This window comes from Callionymus lyra, chromosome 6, assembly GCF_982586985.1.
Source record: "Callionymus lyra chromosome 6, fCalLyr1.hap1.1, whole genome shotgun sequence".
Classification (NCBI taxonomy): Eukaryota; Metazoa; Chordata; class Actinopteri; order Syngnathiformes; family Callionymidae; genus Callionymus; species Callionymus lyra.
In genome coordinates, this window is record NC_141823.1 from 26,463,023 (window position 1) to 26,476,919 (window position 13,897).

General features: G+C 41.6%; 1 protein-coding gene across 2 annotated transcripts in view; it reads left to right on the top strand.

The window, feature by feature from the left end:
* Nucleotides 1-12,919, top strand: part of apba2b (amyloid beta precursor protein binding family A member 2b) — a 47,780-nt gene extending 34,861 nt beyond the window's left edge. The window contains exons 7-14 of one of the 2 annotated variants that reach the window (XM_087794508.1): nt 1,523-1,558; nt 2,867-2,953; nt 4,435-4,620; nt 6,810-6,989; nt 10,254-10,466; nt 10,522-10,641; nt 10,712-10,852; nt 11,848-12,919. In XM_087794508.1, coding sequence (XP_087650634.1) covers nt 1,523-1,558; nt 2,867-2,953; nt 4,435-4,620; nt 6,810-6,989; nt 10,254-10,466; nt 10,522-10,641; nt 10,712-10,852; nt 11,848-11,919 — 1,035 coding nt within the window. In that variant the 3' untranslated portion in view covers nt 11,920-12,919. The remainder of the gene's footprint in view (nt 1-1,522; nt 1,559-2,866; nt 2,954-4,434; nt 4,621-6,809; nt 6,990-10,253; nt 10,467-10,521; nt 10,642-10,711; nt 10,853-11,847) is intronic. The other variant, XM_087794509.1, reaches the window with a different exon arrangement.
* The last annotated feature ends 978 nt before the right edge of the window (nt 12,920-13,897 follow it).

Here is a 13,897-nt window from a genome sequence, read left to right on the forward strand (position 1 = left end):
TGTACAAAACTCTCATTGAAATATTTACATTAGAAAATGTTCTTAAGCCCCGCCCACTGAAAACAATAGGGCTGTGTCCCAAATAGCGCACTTCTCCGAGTGCACTGGGTTATAGTACACATTAAGTGCACGTACTTGGCCAGTGAGCACATTTTCGACAGATACTACTGTCTCAAATCAAACATTCTACTACTTTTTAACGCTGATCGCAACTGGAAGTTGGAACACTATCCCTGACACTTGACAGCACTTTTCGCCAACAAGTTATTAAGTTGTGTTTCATTGTGTTATTGTTGTTGTGTTGTTTTTTGGTAAATTTGGTGTTTTCCCGGTATCTGCCATAAGTGACGTAGCTTTAGTTAAGCGTCATCTACAACACTAAGAGTGGAAAGTGTGGAAAGTGTCCATCGATCTACACTCAATTTTCTGGCCATTTAGTGCTCAATGCACACTACATTTTCGCACACTGCTAATTGGGACGTACTTGTGTACTCAAAATACTAAGTTTAACGGCAGAAGTGCGCGATTTGGGAGACAGCCTTTTTCTTTAATAGATTCTTTATCTAGTTTACAATGACCACGCCCACTTGGCTGTCATTGGTCAAGTATCACTGTTTGTCACTGCGCATCATCAATCCCGGAAGCTTCCAGCTTCGAGGGATTCGTTATATAAACAAAGTGGGGCCTGATTACAGCTAATGAAGCCATTATTACGTCATAATGGAATCCGCTCCCGTAACCTCTCGTTCGCCAAGATTTCAGACGGTGGAGGAACTTTATGAAGTAATAAAACATCATGATGATGGACTTTCTGCGTCTTGGAAGACTTCAACATTAGGGTTTTCACATGAGTTTGCCCTTTATAATGCGAAGAAAGATCACATCAAAAACTCTTCGATGCTTCGTTCCATCTGCATCCCTGGCTAGCCAACCTTTTTTTAAGTCTCATCGATGTTATAGTGGGATGGAATTAAGGTTTAATTTAACTATAAATGGGTTTGTTTCCAATTTCTATTAGTTTCATTTTGCAAGTTGTACTCTTGATACCTCCACTTTTATTAATTCTTTATTGACAAACATAAACATTTAACATTTCAAGTTGAATGTAATATTGTTTGACCAGAATATTGGATAAATAAATGACATATGAGTAAACCCAGCATCTTTAATGATGACTCCAGCTAGCTTTGCTCTGCTCATGAATTCATATAGTAAATGATTGTTATTCATCTTCTCTGATGTCCATAATGCGTCTCGTTGCATGTCTGCTGTGTGTAGACGGTAGTAAAGCAATTATTATCTCTTGTAATTGCTGTTCTGACTCGTACAACCAACACTGCTGTGCGAACATCACCTCTAAACGTCTCTTTATGTGATACCACAGCGGGAGTTTGGTTAGGAGCTTTACTGTCTTTACCTCTTATTCACCTTCTTTGTTTCCTCCTCCTCTTCCTCCTGTTTTTTTGTGCTCCTGTGTCTGCTGACCTTGTCCTGCCCCAACGCCTGCCCACCTGCCTGCTAGAGGGCGCAGAAGGCTGCCAAAATCAAGAAAAAGGCGGTGTGTAATAAGCAGCAAGTGGAGACCATCATGTGGCTGTTTAGCCTTCACTTTTATCTTTTTCTTTCCGTGTGTGTGGCTGTGATTTCCCTTCCACCTGTGTCTTGCACCGTCCCTGTGTTCCCTGGCATCACCCAGAGATCAAAACATGTTGGCAATGAGGTTTTTAATCGTCCTGTTGTGAGGCAAAGTCTAAAGCTGGAGGAGTGTATTTATAAAGCTGTAGTCAGTACACAACAGTTTTAATTAAAGCGCTTCATCACGTCCTATGAAGCTGCACATTATCACCGATGTACGCCAGTTCCATATAATTGCTATGAAAGAAAACCTTCTTCTCCGCCCGGGGCTTTTATTTTGTGTTAGCGGTCGCACACATGTAGGACACATAGACACACACATTAACACAGTTGTTAGCCACAGCGCAATCTAAACGCTTGTCACAAAGTAGAGCCTCAAGCGAGCTGCAGTTAGCTTCTGCTTTCATGGTGATAAATGTAGATTATTATTTCATAATCACTGTGATATCAAGCTTGATTAAACATACAAAGAAGAGCATCTATTTATTTAATAAAGATCTGATATATTTCAATTGTTTGGATTTCTTCTAACTGCTTTACGCCAATCACTTTCATGTCTACAGACCTAGTTTTTGTTTTGTTAATATATTTATTTAATAACAAGAGCTGGAACTGAGACAAATATTATGATGTATATGTGTATTTTCATTAGTTTAACAATATATATATAATTGAAGATACAAAGTGGATCTATTTGTTTAGTATTATATAAATTCATGTTTTAAAAGGTTCCATAATTGGGAATTAAAAGCATAAATAAATCCAGAATATTAATTAAAAGTAAATTGATATTTTCATTTCAGTGAAAGGCTTGTGGTATTTCTCAGCTCATCGTTCCAATTTGACTGAAAATGTTAAACTACTTCCCTCTGGTTAATTTCATAAAATCAATTTACTTAATCATGTTAGTTTGTTATTAAAAAATGGATGTGTTTTTTCTTACTCTCTGAAAGCTTCATTATCTTTTACGAATTATCCAGCAAATGTCATGTCGGCTCTCTCTTAATAAAGGCCGGCTCTTCCATCCTGACGCCTGCACAGACGTACTTGTACCAGCCAGGCTCCACAGCTTCTTTTATCCGCCTCACTCCACCTACACACTCCGAGAACCCTGACTCTTTGCATGACCTTTTTTAAGTTCTGGTTGTTTAACCACATGAAAGACACACAAGATTTGTTAGTTTTGTTTTGTTCAGTTTTTGTTTATTTGACTGTGTTGTTTTATCTGCAGAACGCAGACGGCGACACTCAGACCCTGACGGAGGTGGATCTGTTCATCTCCACGCAGAGAATCAAGGTCCTGAATGCAGATTCGCAGGTGAGCTGCTGCTTGAAAAAATGACTCACTCAGCGATGTGAGGAGGAAGATGTAGTAGAATTATAGATGTTAGTACTATTACGAAATAGATGTGTTTTTTCTTTATAAGGACATACTTGAGCAGACAACACTGAAGAAATTGTACTTTATGAACGTCCCTTGAGTAATTATAAAGTGGACTGTGGTCTTCACTGTATTAGTCAGAGAATATTAAGTAAACATTTTTTATTATAAAAATCATTATAGACGTTACGCAAGCTTTTTATGACGAGTACCATGAAAACACCACATGCTGGAGTCGATACTAATTCTAAAATACTGAAAATGTTTGCTCAAAAAGATTTGCCTGTACGTGCAACACCTGAAGAGAAATGTTGGACTCCTCTTTAAGCCAAAAGCTATTCTCTTATGAATTTTAAAAAAATGATCTTGGCAGATTAAATTATATTATTGTCTATTTTTTGGATCATTTAGTCAAATTCTGGCAGGATTTTAGGGGAATTAGTATCCCTGCATGATATTTACAGTTTATATACTTTCCTGACAGATACTAGTGGGTGTAAAACTTTCTACAGGCATCTTGTTTTAAGGCTAAACTGTTATCTAATCTAATGTGTTACGGATTTTTTTTAGTTTTTGACAATCTGGTTCACTCTTCCTCCTTCAGTGTTTGTGCTTTGATGCATTTTGTTAAAAAAAAAAATTAAACCTTCTAGTCTTTGTTTCTTTCAGGGATTTTTTTTTTATTATTTTGCTAAACCTTGCGTTATCTCTGGGTCAAGGTGACCCTAAGGCTCAAAAACCTTGACCCTGAGGCAAAACAAGGGATACCCCAAATACATTTGTTTTGCAACCTTTGGGTTACATTGACCCAGAGATAACACAAGGGTTAAAAGTCTTTCACAGAAACTCCCTCCACTCCCAGGGATCATAAAAACGCTGTTTTGATTTATAAATCATGCTGATGTAAATCTGTTTGATTAGATTGACACTTTGACAAACTGCTGCGCTGATACCATCTGAGCTGTAAGAGTGTGTACAGTTCACACAGACTGGTGCTGCATTGCAGTGAATACGTTTGGCTGGTTTAGATTTTTTTTTAAATATGAGTTATTGCAACAAGCAAAGTAAACTTGCTGAATGGCTGCACTCTCATTGGAAATCTTTCATTCTTGAACACGGGTCACCAATTGTTGGGACAAAAAGTGTAAAACTGAAGAATGATTGTGTCATTTTCACCTCAACTGACTTCACCAACTAAAAGGTTTCATGGAGTCAACAGCACATGAATTCCATGATGCATATTTCATGTTCGATGACATCATCCACTTGAGACTTGACTCTGAATTAAACATGTGTGTGAGTGAGTTTTTTTATTTTTTGGAGTTGCTTTGATCGTTGTTCTGATGACATCATAATGAGTCAGCCTCGTTAACTCATTAAACAGTTTGGACATAATAACCTCTTCTTCCTTCCTGCAGGAAACCATGATGGATAACGCACTCAGGACCATTTCCTACATCGCCGACATTGGGAATATTGTGGTGCTAATGGCGAGGCGACGAATGCCGCGCACAGCCTCCCAAGACTGCATCGAAACCACTCCGGGAGCACCAGAAGCCAAGAAGCAGTACAAGATGATCTGTCACGTCTTTGAGTCAGAGGATGTGAGTGAAACAAATTTAGTTGTTGAGCTGTTTGTTTTTTGGTTCCGTAAGTGGGTTCTTCCAAGGTTTTTCATTTTTAAGTCTAAAACTAAAATGAACGGAATTTTTTTTTATGCTGCAAAAACAGGATCAAGGTAGATGATGAAAACAGCCACATTTTTAGAAAGCAAAACTGGTCAGTGGACCTTGGATCCTTTGAAAGGTTATATGACACCCCTGGGGGGTTTACTTGTGTCCTTCACAAAGACAAAAGGGGGAGAGGTGGTGGTCAACATAGTGGTCTATTCAACCAGAAGAGAGTGAGTGCAGCTCCATTGATCTGGACTGATGGTATTTCAGAGAAAATACAGGGTTTTGACAACCACAACCACAGTAACCAATCTAGACCAACCCTGCCAAGGTCATGAGCCTTCCTCTCTGCTAGCTAGAAACTACAACTTGGTCAATGACTTAATTCCAAAAAGACAGTTAGCCAAGTACTATTGAATGATTCACTCATCTATCAATTAATTTTCTACCCTTGGTCCCTACTTCTGGCCTGTCTTGTATGTTCTTAATTCTATGATAACTGTGGCAAAACAACAAAAGAAACAAGAAACTGTTGTAGATAAGAAAAGAGCTGGTTAACATTATAATCCATTTACAAGATCTGTTGACTAATCTAAGGATATCTAGGGAGTTGTCCAAATGATATGTGGTTCAACTAATTCAACAATTTTACCAAAACTAAGAAGCTCATCTTATTGGATTGTAATCACCCAAGCGACACTGTGGTCCCGATACCAAAAAAGAACATTTTCGTAAATTTCTCCAAAAGTCGAGGGGACTTAAGTACTAAGATGTCCTACGTACAAAAAAAGTGTGGGCATACTTTTCCAAATCAAAGTTCATATGTATCAATAATGAGAAAAGCGTTAAAAAGTTCGGACTTCCCGACAAGTTTGACGGTGGCGTGCGACCTTATTTACTGCTCAGATGCATGTCAGCCTCACTAGTCAAGTTGAGATCAGATCAGATTAACATTAACGATCAATATTGATGAATAATTAACACACACAAAAGTGTTTGTAGTTACATGAGTGGATATTAAATAATTCACAAACTTATAAATATGTTCTCATTCACTAAACTGAGGATCTGTATTTATTAAGACAACATGGACCGTTGTATACTGAATATTTTAATCAGCTATTTCACCCTATTTAGAAAAAATGTAAAGAAATAATAAGCTTCTTCTTAAACAACAGCTGCAGAATGAAAGCCCTTTCAAATGAAATATAAACTGTTAATCCAGTTCAAATTCATGTTTTCATTTCTTTTTCTGATCAAGGAGAGAAAAATAACTTTGGGTCGTTTAAATATGATTTAAATAGGAAAATTTGGACAAACAAGTCTGTGATCAATTCCGCATTGATTGGGACGTACAAAGGAAAAGTGTTTGTATTTGTGTGCACAGATTCATACATTTGAATATTTTTTTTCGTGCACCATTTTCTGGATTTGAGTGTTTGACTGTTTTTAGTAGAAAATCCACAAACTTCTTTGTACATGAGGCCCTGGATCTGGGGACCTCTTGGCTGCTCACTGTGGTGAACAGACGAGATTATATATAGGACTTTGGCCCATTAAGAACCAAAGTACTCTCTGTCGTCCGTAAAAAGACTCGCTAAAAAACATCCAAATATCTCCATACTGCTCGTCTGTATTGTCCCAATATTGATCTACTTAGTGTGTCTACCTAAAAGCCTAAATACCCTTTTAAGTGTGTTTTAATTACTAGGATGACCCTCGACCCTGATCCTAATTAGTCAACACTTTTTATTCCAAATTGAAAGGATAATTATATTATTATTTGTGAATTTTTCAAGCGCTTCATCTTCTTCCGGAGATGCTGAATTAGCATATCTTGGCAACCCGACAAGTGTCCCACTGGCTTGGCAGCATCAAAGCTTCTCTTCTCCAAACTGTCCCCATTTTCCAATGCGGATTATGCCAACTGTTAAAGGCTCACCAGGGATGAGAGTGACTGATCAGCTTCTCAAATATAAACTTCCTCATGTGCAACAGTGAGCACCAGAGTTCCACTTTATGCACTCGTACTGTGATTTAATGAGCGCCGGTGATGCTGATGGGTCTTAACTGGGCAGATCGATCGGGTTCTGAACCGTCCTGAACTCTTGTGTCCGCAGGCTCAACTCATCGCTCAGTCGATCGGCCAAGCTTTCAGTGTGGCCTACCAGGAGTTCCTGAGAGCCAACGGCATCAACCCCGAGGACCTGAGCCAGAAGGAGTACAGTGACATCATCAACACGCAGGAGATGTACAACGATGATCTCATCCACTTCTCCAACTCGGAGAACTGCAAAGAGGTGAACACGCACAAACAACGCGGTGATGTCAGCTTATCTGAGCGGCAGATGGTGCGTTTAACTCTCACTAGAACGAGTCAAGCTGAGCTCTTCTCGGGTTGAAAAATGTATTTTGTAGCAGTTTGGCCAGCTAGCTCAAGGCTTTTTTTGGGGGGGGAGAGAATCAGGCGGCGTGAAACACTTTCTGCTCCCTGAGCAGGAGATGCTGCAAGAGTTCCAGCCCACAGCTGCTGCATCAGAGACGCACGAGTAGTCTGGAGTGATGAGGGAGCCCCAAAAACCAAGCTAGAGAGCGCCCCAATTCAGAGACGGCTCATCATCGGAGCTCTGGGTGTTGATGGAGAGAGACAGTAGATTAAGAGACTCACAGAAGGGCTTGTATTGTGGAGACAGAAACAAGAAGAATTAGGATCTGATGTGATCTTATACTTACTGAAGATCCTTAACTTAATGTAAGTACTGTGCTGTGTCTCAAATCGCATACTTCTCTTAGTATACTAGAAGTTAGTATGCATCAGGATAGTGTACATACTAACTAGTACGCAAATTCTCCACAGATAGCATGTCTCAAATCAAACACTGCTGCTACACACTAACCGGAATTGAAGTGACAGCTTCTTCTTCTACTACTATTTAACGATGTTTCAACCAGCTGTTGGAACGCTATCGCCGACACCTGCTGGCAGCACGTTTTGCAAGTTTGGAAAAAGAAATAAAGAAAAAATATGAGAATCGAAATATTCGCGAGATATTTAAGCTGGTATCAGCTCCGAAGACGTGTCATCCTCCTACTGCTGCTGAAAATGCACCTGTAAGTATATACATATATATGCATACATATACTGTATGACGTAACTTCCGTTTACAACGTCACTAAGATGGCAGCTGTTTAGGGTGGTTAGTGTCCATCGAACCATGCTCAGTTTTGTGGGCCTTTTAGTATGCCAATTAGCATGGCACACTAAATTTCGCATACTAAGAATTGACACGCACTTACGCACTAAAAATACTAACTTTGAGTACGCTAGTAAAAAAACAATGATCGTGACCCTTAATCCAGACCAAAATTACTAGAAAATGTCTGGACGTATTTGTTGAGTTGAATCAATTGTAATGTTTTAGTCAAGCCTTTGTCTAACTGGAGGAGTAGAAGAGTGGAAAACTACTGGATCATGTTTCTACCCATTGGAATCAATATAAATCAATAGATATTTTCTGGCTGTGTTCATGGAAAAACAACATTAACTTACATAAAATAAAAATCTTGAATAAATCCCTTAACAATACAACCATTAAATGAATCCAATTTATTGTATAATACAATTAAATATTGATCCTCAAATGACTCATGTTTGATTCGATGTCATGCATAAAGCATGTGCTCATGAATCTCTCCTCTCCGACTACAAGTCCTGAGAGCAGTTGTGTTGATAGTTTTATGAGCTCAAACCGTTTGTTCTCTCCTATTTTTTCATCTTGCTGGATGTCATAAACATTTCAAGAATAATAGGCGCATTTCAAAGCATGTCGGAGAACAAGAGAATGTTCTAGTGTTAATAATTCCAGAGGTACTGAGAGGAGAAACTTTTCTTAGCAAACATTTTCACTTAAAAGAAAGATTTCAAATGAAAATCTACACTGAGAGCTCTCACGATATTTAACCAGAGTAGAAGTAGAAGAAAATGAGTGACTTTCTGGATCAACGCTGGTCCTCTCTGGTCACTCTCTGGTCACTCTCTGGTCACTCTCTGGTCCTCTCTGGTCACTCTCTGGTCACTCTCTGGTCCTCTCTGGTCACTCTCTGATCACTCTCTGGTCACTCTCTGGTCACTCTTTGATCACTCTCTGGTCCTCTCTGGTCACTCTCTGGTTCTCTCTGCTCACTCTCTGCTCACTCTCTGGTCCTCTCTGGTCACTCTCTGGTCACTCTCTGGTCCTCTCTGGTCACTCTCTGGTCCTCTCTGGTCACTCTCTGGTTCTCTCTGCTCACTCTCTGGTCACTCTCTGGTCCTCTCTGGTCACTCTCTGGTCCTCTCTGGTCACTCTCTGGTTCTCTCTGCTCACTCTCTGGTCACTCTCTGGTCCTCTCTGGTCACTCTCTGGTCACTCTCTGATCACTCTCTGGTCACTCTCTGGTCACTCTTTGGTCACTCTCTGGTCCTCTCTGGTCACTCTCTGGTTCTCTCTGCTCACTCTCTGCTCACTCTCTGCTCACTCTCTGGTCCTCTCTGGTCACTCTCTGGTCCTCTCTGGTCACTCTCTGGTCCTCTCTGGTCACTCTCTGGTCACTCTCTGGTCCTCTCTGGTCACTCTCTGCTCACTCTCTGATCACTCTCTGGTCACTCTCTGGTCACTCTTTGGTCACTCTCTGGTCCTCTCTGCTCACTCTCTGGTCACTCTCTGGTCCTCTCTCTGGTCACTCTCTGGTTCTCTCTGCTCACTCTCTGGTCACTCTCTGGTCCTCTCTGGTCACTCTCTGCTCACTCTCTGATCACTCTCTGGTCACTCTCTGGTCACTCTTTGGTCACTCTCTGGTCCTCTCTGGTCACTCTCTGGTTCTCTCTGCTCACTCTCTGCTCACTCTCTGGTCCTCTCTGGTCACTCTCTGGTCCTCTCTGGTCACTCTCTCGTCACTCTCTGGTCCTCTCTGCTCACTCTCTGGTCCTCTCTGGTCACTCTCTGGTCACTCTCTGGTCACTCTCTGGTCCTCTCTGGTCACTCTCTGGTCACTCTCTGGTCACTCTCTGGTCCTCTCTGGTCACTCTCTCGTCACTCTCTGGTCCTCTCTGCTCACTCTCTGGTCCTCTCTGGTCACTCTCTGGTCACTCTCTGGTCACTCTCTGGTCCTCTCTGGTCACTCTCTGGTCACTCTCTGGTCCTCTATGGTCACTCTCTGGTCCTCTCTGGTCCTCTCTGCTCACTCTCTGGTCCTCTCTGGTCACTCTCTGGTCCTCTCTGGTCACTCTCTGGTCACTCTCTGGTCACTCTCTGGTCCTCTATGGTCACTCTCTGGTCCTCTCTGGTCCTCTCTGCTCACTCTCTGGTCCTCTCTGGTCACTCTCTGGTCCTGTCTGGTCACTCTCTGGTCACTCTCTGGTCACTCTCTGGTCCTCTATGGTCACTCTCTGGTCCTCTCTGGTCCTCTCTGCTCACTCTCTGGTCCTCTCTGGTCACTCTCTGGTCCTCTCTGGTCACACTCTGGTCACTCTCTGGTCACTCTCTGGTCACTCTCTGCTCACTCTCTGGTCACTCTCCACTCCACAGCTCCAGCTGGAGAAGAGCAAAGGCGAGATCCTGGGTGTGGTGATCGTGGAGTCGGGCTGGGGCTCCATCCTGCCCACGGTCATCCTGGCCAACATGATGAACGGTGGTCCGGCCGCGCGGTCAGGCAAGCTGAGCATCGGAGACCAGATCATGTCCATCAATAACACGAGCCTCGTGGGGCTGCCGCTCGCCACCTGTCAGGGAATCATCAAGGTACGGACGCACAGCAACAATAAGAGCACGGTTAGTAACTCGAGTTCTCTTCTAGGGCTTAAAGAACCAGGTGCAGGTGAAGATGAACATCGTCAGCTGCCCTCCGGTCACCACCGTCCTCATCAAAAGACCGGATCTGAAGTATCAGCTGGGCTTCAGTGTACAGAACGGCATCGTAAGAGAAGAATTTGCACGTGAGAAAAACACAAAGAGGCTTTTTTTTCAGTCCTCTCTGTCTCTCCCAGATATGCAGTCTGATGAGGGGAGGCATTGCCGAGAGAGGAGGGGTCCGAGTGGGTCACCGGATCATCGAGATCAACGGACAGAGCGTGGTGGCCACAGCACACGAGAAGATCGTCCAGGCACTTTCAAACTCAGTCGGAGAGGTGAGTCTACGACCTTTCTGCGCTACATTTATGTCGACAAACAAGGCTCCACCTCGAGGAGATACATTTTCTCATTAGCTGATTATCGTTATTTAGTTTTGACGTCTCAAAAGATGTTTATGCACCACAGACGATATTTTGAACATGAAAACAAGACATCTGCTTTTCTCCGACTGCAGGGTTGTGCTACTTCCTCTTTGAACCATTTATTCAACCATTTCTTTCATTTTAAATTAAAAATTGTAATTGATATAGAGGGAAATAAATGTTGGTGATGAAGTCTAGCACAGATCTTATTTATTTCTGTAAATTAAAGTTACTCATTCTCCACTTCCAAATTCCCCCTCTGGGGCTGTGCTGAGCTGAATTCATCCTTTTATGATGCAGCTGTGGCGTAAGATATTAGCATTTTTGTTCCATTCCTTGAGGCTAGATATATTAAAGGATGTTCACCCAAAATTCGAACTTCAGAAATGTTCTATTCACCCTCATGTCGATTATTTTCCAAGTAATCTGTTCCTTTTTAGAGTTATAGGCAAAAATGTATGTACATTTAAACATAGTGACTTGAGTTCAAGTTAATCCTCCAAAAATACACTTAAAAACATCCAAATACCTTTATTGTGTATCATGTATTGAAACCTCAAAAAGAGGAATTGTTTTTTTTAAGATTGTTTTTAGCTGAAGCTGCTAGGCTAGCAGCCAAAATCTCGCACGTGTGCACTGACACTTGCAATGTGATTCAATAAGGAAAGACGTCAAGCAGCAATTTAGAGACTGATAACTTCCGCTAAAAACAGACTTCAAATATACAGCTCTTTTAAAGTTTTTTGGTAAAATTCCTCTTTGTCGTGGATTCAATACAAGAGTGACGGTACAGACGAGCACCATGGAGGTATTTGGATGATTTTAATTGGGTCTTTTTGGACGAAGATGTAGACTGTCGGTGGTAAAAAATGTTCATATTGTTAAATACCAATATCTTTCATTGACAGATCCACATGAAGACCATGCCTGCAGCCATGTTCAGACTCCTCACAGGACAGGAGACGCCCCTGTACATATAAACCATGTCGAGGGGGGGGTCGACGAAAGCGCTGAGCTCCGCCCCGAGGAACGAACGGCCGCTCCCTCTCCGTGCATCAGTTTCTCATGGACGTCGTCAGCTCCGTCATTCGTGCCATCACGGCTGTGATCTTTCGTTCTCACCCGACCAGCAGAACTATTGATCGGTTTGTCGCGTCCGTGCTTCTCACCTCTGTTCCGACATGACCCGGCCGAGTAACGGCTTCATTTCGAAAAGATGATATAACGCCATGTGATCGTTCTACTATACACTTGTATAGATTAATTTCTTTCTCTGTCCTATTTATTTCTCATGTAAATACATATTTTGCTAACTAAAGGGTCACAGGGAGGGCGGGGGGGGGGCAAGGTGTTGTAAATAGTGATGAAATATTCTTCTTGGGTTAATAAAACAAACAACCACTAAGAGCCAAATATCACAATAGTTTCCATCGAAAATGGAAGAGTTAATGTCACTCAACAGTGCTTGCAGCAGGGGATGATGGGAAAAAATGCCATATCCTTTTGATTTCCTTCATAACAGCAATACACTCAAGCCTTTTGTAAATCTCACCACATCATGCAACTCGACAGAATCTAAATATGCAGCCGTGTGGTTTCCATTCTCAAGCGTCTGAAAAAAAGGAAGCTGTTTGGTGTTGCGCCCCGACGTCCGTGTCGGGAGTGAATCGTGAATGTAACTGTGTCGTGTGGGTGGTTCCATCGCCGTCAAGCAGTATTAGAATGTTTGTACATAATAAGGAATTTGTTCTGTATCGTGCTCATGTGAAGAAGTCATCCCAGCTCAAACAGGTTTTGTCACATGGAACATTCGCCCACTTTGTTTGTTGGCTGGCGGCCGTGTGGGATGAGAGAAGGTGTGAATCTCACGCTGCGACTGCTGTGAGGGTTCTACAGCCTCGTCGACTGTAACCTGAACATTATCTGTGTGCATGCCTCGTGGTGTCACGTCATTGTGGAGAATAAAGTCTCAGATAAAAACCTTCTGGTCTGGAGTCAGTTTAATAGATGAGGTGTGGTGTGGGGGCCTCACGTGGACCCCTGAGAGCCCTTGTCTGGCCCTCAGGAGCACAGAGGAAACGAGGGATAACAATTTATCTAGAAGTGTCTTCATTAGTTGAAGTTTATCTTTAACAACACTGTCACAGAAATTCAGAAGTGTGTGGAAAACTAGGGCTTTGAGAAAATAGCGATACAGCGATATATTGCGACACTTTTTTCACAATATCATTTTTTAAGTATTCATGACTCCCTCTGCAACTAGAGAAATGAAATCCTATGAGATCACAACGATGACTGAGGAGAGAGGATACAGTCGACTCAAGCAGTTTTTAATGCTGAAGTTTGGACATAGTTTGTTTTCAAAATAAATGAAAGATTCTTGCCAATGCACACCCCTATTATTTACTTAATTAAAACAAGAAACAAATTATGAATTTGTATTTATCTCATTAGTATCCGAAGTTCTTTACCATGTAAGTCAACAAATTGTTGACTTACACGGCAAGTATATTGTTGAGGATCTCATGCCCCTGACAGGAGCGGGTCATCATCACTTCCTGAAGGTTGTGGATAAAATAAATATGACCGCAGTCCTTTATTACATCATCTGTTCATCTTCAACTTCTTTAAATAGCTAAAATTTTCTCATATCATCGCAAAGTCTTACACTTTTTTCTTTGGTGCTACTCAGGTTTTTGACCCTCTTACGTCCACCAAATATTAAGGTAGTATATGGAATTTTGCTTTTTTGCACACAGAATAAAAACACAGTGATTCTTATTTCTAGTGATGGTTTGGTTGAAAATCATTAACTTAACACCAACAGACACCAAAGATGAGGATTATTTTGACTCAACAGAACTTTTCTGACCGAACTTAATCTGCAGGAAGGAGTGGAGAAACTAGTGGACTTGCAGTTCATTTTTGTGGAAGATTAGGAGAAAGTAGTAGAGTATT